Raw genomic sequence first — 5,000 nt, forward strand, 5'->3', positions numbered from 1 at the left:
GTGCGCGTGTGTGTGTGTGGTTGTTTTTATCCAGTTATCGGACACGTGAGGAGATCCAGGAAGTGCGCAGCAAGAGCGACCCAATCACCCTGCTGAAGGACCGACTAATTAACAACAACATGGCCAGTGTGGAGGAGCTTAAGGTGTGTGTGTGTGTGTGTGTGTGTGTGTGTGTGTGTGTGAGAGACGTAAAAATCGGTTTATTTCCGAATATAACCTGCCTCCAGCCGTCAGTCTACAGTCTTCTTTATACTCAACAGGAGATTGACGTGGAGGTGCGTAAGGAGGTGGAGGACGCGGCGCAGTTTGCCACATCCGACCCCGAGCCCATGCTGGAGGAGTTGTGTAACCACATCTACTACAACCAGCAGCCCATCGAGGTGCGCGGCACAAACCCCTGGACCAAGCTCAGGTCCACCAGCTGAACATCTGCAGCTACGAGCTCTCCGTAAAGCCCCGGAAAGTTTTTAACGCACAAACGCCACGATCACATTTACTACATCTTCATCATCATCGTCATCATCGTCATCATCATCATGTGCTTTCCTTCCGCTCTACTGAAATTCCAGCTGTTACATATTTTATTCATGTTCCTGTTACTTTATATTTGAATCCTTGGTCTGTCGTCCATTTAAAATGGATTTTTTTTCTCTTTTCTCTTCCTGATGTAACCGGTTACAAAATATTATGAATAAAAAAAAAAAACGACAAATGTCAAGGTAGATTTTCTACTTTTTTTTTTAATCAATAACATTTACAGCATTTAGCAGACACCTTTATCCAGAGTGACTTACTTTTTTATTATTATTTATACAACTGAGCAATTGAGGATTAACATGGGATTCGAACCCATGACCGTCTGACATCTCACATCCCAGTAGATGGTGCTGGGATTTTATTTATTTATCCTTTTTTATAAATACAACCCCAGTCCATCTTATTTGCACATTATCCATTAAATAAGAGACCTTTGTGATCTTCTAACTTGATAACATAACCTTCGCTACATTCGTGGAATTTCTTAGGATGATAAATATACTTCAGGTGTGTGTGTGTGTGTGTGTGTGTGTGTTTGTTCCACTTTACACCTCCATGCTAAATAACTACCTTTAAAACACACTGAGTGTTGAACATTACTCGTCTTTCAGATGGTTTAGATTAACGAGTCGGCCGAGATTCAGCCGATCGGATGCAGAAGATTCAGTCTTTGGTTTATTCCTGAAGTGTAATATGTCAGAAACTGGATGAAACGTACGTTTGTGCGTTTAATCTTTAATCTTCATCATCTGCTGACGATGAAGATGCTGCTGATGATGATGATGATGATGTAAAAACTAAATATTAAATAGTAACAGGGTGCAAACTGCTGTACCTTAACTGTAATAAATAAAGCTGGGATATTTCTATTGTTTTACAGAATAAATCAAACCAAACCAGTAACCGCTTACCAGGTTTCTCATTTAATTGATTCTCATCGATGATTTTTGTTTGTTTGTTTAACATTTTTTGTATTTTTCTTACTCGTTTTTCTTGTCGTGTTTATACGTATTATTACGTTGTAGTCTTTAAAGCCTGTGTGAAATCTTTACAAAAGAATGGTTATAAGATATAGACAGAAATTTGTTTTTTAAATTATTTTTGTTTATATACATATATATATATTTTTTTTTTTTAAGGTACAAACTATTATTATTATTTTCCAACGACCTCAACCCCCCATACACACACACACACACACACACACACACACCGCTGAAGCTTTGAGCATCGTTTAAAACTGCTGTTAAACTGGACGTCTGTAAATGAATACAGAATTATATATAATTGTATATAATTACAAAATATTCTAATTACAAACAAACCCCAGTCGTGGTGACGGTGTCATTACTTTATAATAGTACTGTATAAAAGTAAATGGAAATCTGCTTCAGCGTGCAGTTTAATTTTCAGAACAATTTCTTTTCTGTTAAAGTGGAAATGAAAATGTGGACAAATCATAATGTGGACATTTTCATTTCTGTGCCACGATGGTGCCAAACAGCTTGAATTCAAAACCAAACAGGAAATAAAGAGTAAATGCATCACTTAAAAATCCATCATTTAAACACACTCAGTGACGAGTGCCTTCGTTTTGTAGCTTAAATATGCAACTATCTGCTAATGTATCTGCTTCTCTACTCAGGGTAAATCTCTAATAAAGTTCTTGTATAAAGAGATTATTATTGATAACTCTGTGTGTGTGTGTGTGTGTGTGTGTGTGTGTGTGTGTGTGTGTAATATGTCAGAAACTGGATGAAACGTACGTTTGTGCGTTTAATCTTTAATCTTCATCATCTGCTGACGATGAAGATGCTGCTGATGATGATGATGATGTAAAAACTAAATATTAAATAGTAACAGGGTGCAAACTGCTGTACCTTAACTGTAATAAATAAAGCTGGGATATTTCTATTGTTTTACAGAATAAATCAAACCAAACCAGTAACCGCTTACCAGGTTTCTCATTTAATTGATTCTCATCGATGATTTTTGTTTGTTTGTTTAACATTTTTTGTATTTTTCTTACTCGTTTTTCTTGTCGTGTTTATACGTATTATTACGTTGTAGTCTTTAAAGCCTGTGTGAAATCTTTACAAAAAAATGGTTATAAGATATAGACAGAAATTTGTTTTTTAAATTATTTTTGTTTATATACATATATATATATATATATATATATTTTTTTTTTTAAGGTACAAACTATTATTATTCTTGTTCTTGTATAAAGAGATTATTATTGATAACTCTGTGTGTGTGTGTGTGTGTGTGTGTGTGTGTGTGTGTGTGTGTGTGTGTGGTGAAGCAGTTATTTCCAACATTCCAAAAAATTTAATTACTGTTTATTACTTTTATACTGTCACTTGACTCTACTTTATTTGCATCAGAATAAGGAGAAGAAAAAGAAGAAAACATACACAACAACAACAACAACAACAACATAGGAATAAGATTTTTCTTCACTGAAGTTTACTTGCCTTCTTTTTTCTGATTTAATATTGTATGAATTCTAAAAAGACAAATGTTTGTTTTTCACCTCAAATAATTTACATACACAAAATAACAATAAAAAAAATATATTGTTTAATTTTCTGTCTCGCCCTTCATCCTGACAAAACAAATAAACAAATAAATAATAAACAAATAAATAAACAAATGAATAAATATTTTTTTCTGATTAATTATATGAATTCTAGAAAAAACAAATGTTTGTTTTTCACCTTAAATAACTTAAAATAATAATAAAATTGTTTAATTTTCTGTCTCGCACTCCATTCTGACAAAACACTAATAAATAAATAAATACATAAACAAATAAATGAATAAATGTTTTTTCTTATTAAATACTATATGAATTCTAGAAAGACAAATGTTTGTTTTTCACCTTAAATAACTTAAAGAAAACAATAATAAAAGTGTCTCGCACTTCATCATGACAAAACAAACAAACAAACAAATAAATAAACAAACAAACAAATAAATGAAAAGCCTTCACCTGTTTACTTTACGCCCCTCCTCTTCTCCCGCCCACCGCTTAGTGACGTGTGACTCCTCTTGTGACTGACAGGCCCGTGAGCCAATGGCGTTCTCGGTGTTGTAAACGCGGACGTCAGCACGTGGGCGTGGTCTAGGCGGATAGGAATGCGGGCGCTGTGCGAACGAGGAGGAGAAAACGGGACGGTGGCGGCGTTTTCGGAATCACGTTCAACTTCCTCACTCAGATCATCAGATCACCGCGTCCGTGTCTCCAGGAGCCTCCGAGGTCACCAAGTGCTGCTGGGTTTCTGAGACAGAGTGTGTGTGTGTGTGTGTGTGTGTGTGTGTGTGTGTGTGTGTGTGTGTGTGTGTGTGTGTGTGTGTGTGTGTGTGTCGACATGCCGCTCGCACAGCTGGCTGACCCCTGGCAGAAGATGGCCATAGGAAGTGAGGTGAGACGCTTTAATCTACATTAATGAGTTAATTAGTGACGTTAATTAATTAACGAATGAAGGTGTTTATCACGCTGCACGAGCCCCGTTTACATCCTCACCAGGATGCACGGTGTGTGTCAGCTGTTTGTCTGCCTCTCATCTGCCCAAGGCTCCAGATGAATCAGTGTTTTATGGATGTAGATCAGAAGCTTCTTCACTGATCCATGACATGATCCTTCAGTTGTTCACATCCTGTTGGTGGCAGTAAACAAGTCCACACTGATCTCATCACACAGAAGTTCAGTGTTAGAGCTGGTGTTTGACTCCTACACTGGACTTGGCTAACAGTATGGAGAAGTGATGCTGGTGCTGATTTCTTTCTAACCCAGACATCAGGCGTGATGATGATTCATAAGGAAAATATTTGATTCACTGAAGATACGATATTGATTCGTAAGAACGACACTGAGCCACTTTATGATTTAAAGTCTTTATTCTTTATTTGATTTACTGAATCTGATACAATACGTTAGGATTGTTATTCCTAAGGAAACTATTTTTTATTCGATTCAACGAATCTGAAACCATACACTGTGATTTTAATTTCTAAAGGAACGATTCGTTACTTGATTCACTGAATCCGATCCGATACAATATGATTTCAGTTCGTTATTTGATTCACTGAATCTGATCCGATACAATATGATTTCAATTCGTTATTTGATTCACTGAATCTGATCCGATACAATATGATTTCAATTCGTTATTTGATTCACTGAATCTGATCCGATACAATATGATTTCAATTCGTTATTTGATTCACTGAATCTGATCCGATACAATATGATTTCAATTCGTTATTTGATTCACTGAATCTGATCCGATACAATATGATTTCAATTCGTTATTTGATTCACTGAATCTGATCCGATACAATGCAATTTTGATTCCTAAGGCAACAATTCGTTAATTGATTCACTGAATCTGATCCGATACAATGCAATTTTGATTCCTAAGGCAACAATTCGTTATTTGATTCACTGAATCTGATCC

General features: G+C 35.8%; 2 protein-coding genes across 2 annotated transcripts in view; both read left to right on the top strand.

The window, feature by feature from the left end:
* pdha1b (pyruvate dehydrogenase E1 subunit alpha 1b) overlaps window positions 1-1,440 on the top strand; it is a 7,476-nt gene extending 6,036 nt beyond the window's left edge. Inside the window, exons 10-11 of the mRNA XM_060862314.1 lie at window positions 35-143; window positions 261-1,440. Coding sequence (XP_060718297.1) covers window positions 35-143; window positions 261-425 — 274 coding nt within the window. The 3' untranslated portion in view covers window positions 426-1,440. The remainder of the gene's footprint in view (window positions 1-34; window positions 144-260) is intronic.
* Window positions 1,441-3,661: 2,221 nt separating this feature from the next.
* Window positions 3,662-5,000, top strand: part of rps6ka3b (ribosomal protein S6 kinase, polypeptide 3b) — a 41,128-nt gene continuing 39,789 nt past the window's right edge. The window contains exon 1 of the mRNA XM_060862366.1: window positions 3,662-3,965. Within this exon, the coding sequence (XP_060718349.1) occupies window positions 3,912-3,965 (54 nt within the window). The 5' untranslated portion in view covers window positions 3,662-3,911. The remainder of the gene's footprint in view (window positions 3,966-5,000) is intronic.

Source organism: Tachysurus vachellii, chromosome 25 (assembly GCF_030014155.1).
Source record: "Tachysurus vachellii isolate PV-2020 chromosome 25, HZAU_Pvac_v1, whole genome shotgun sequence".
Classification (NCBI taxonomy): Eukaryota; Metazoa; Chordata; class Actinopteri; order Siluriformes; family Bagridae; genus Tachysurus; species Tachysurus vachellii.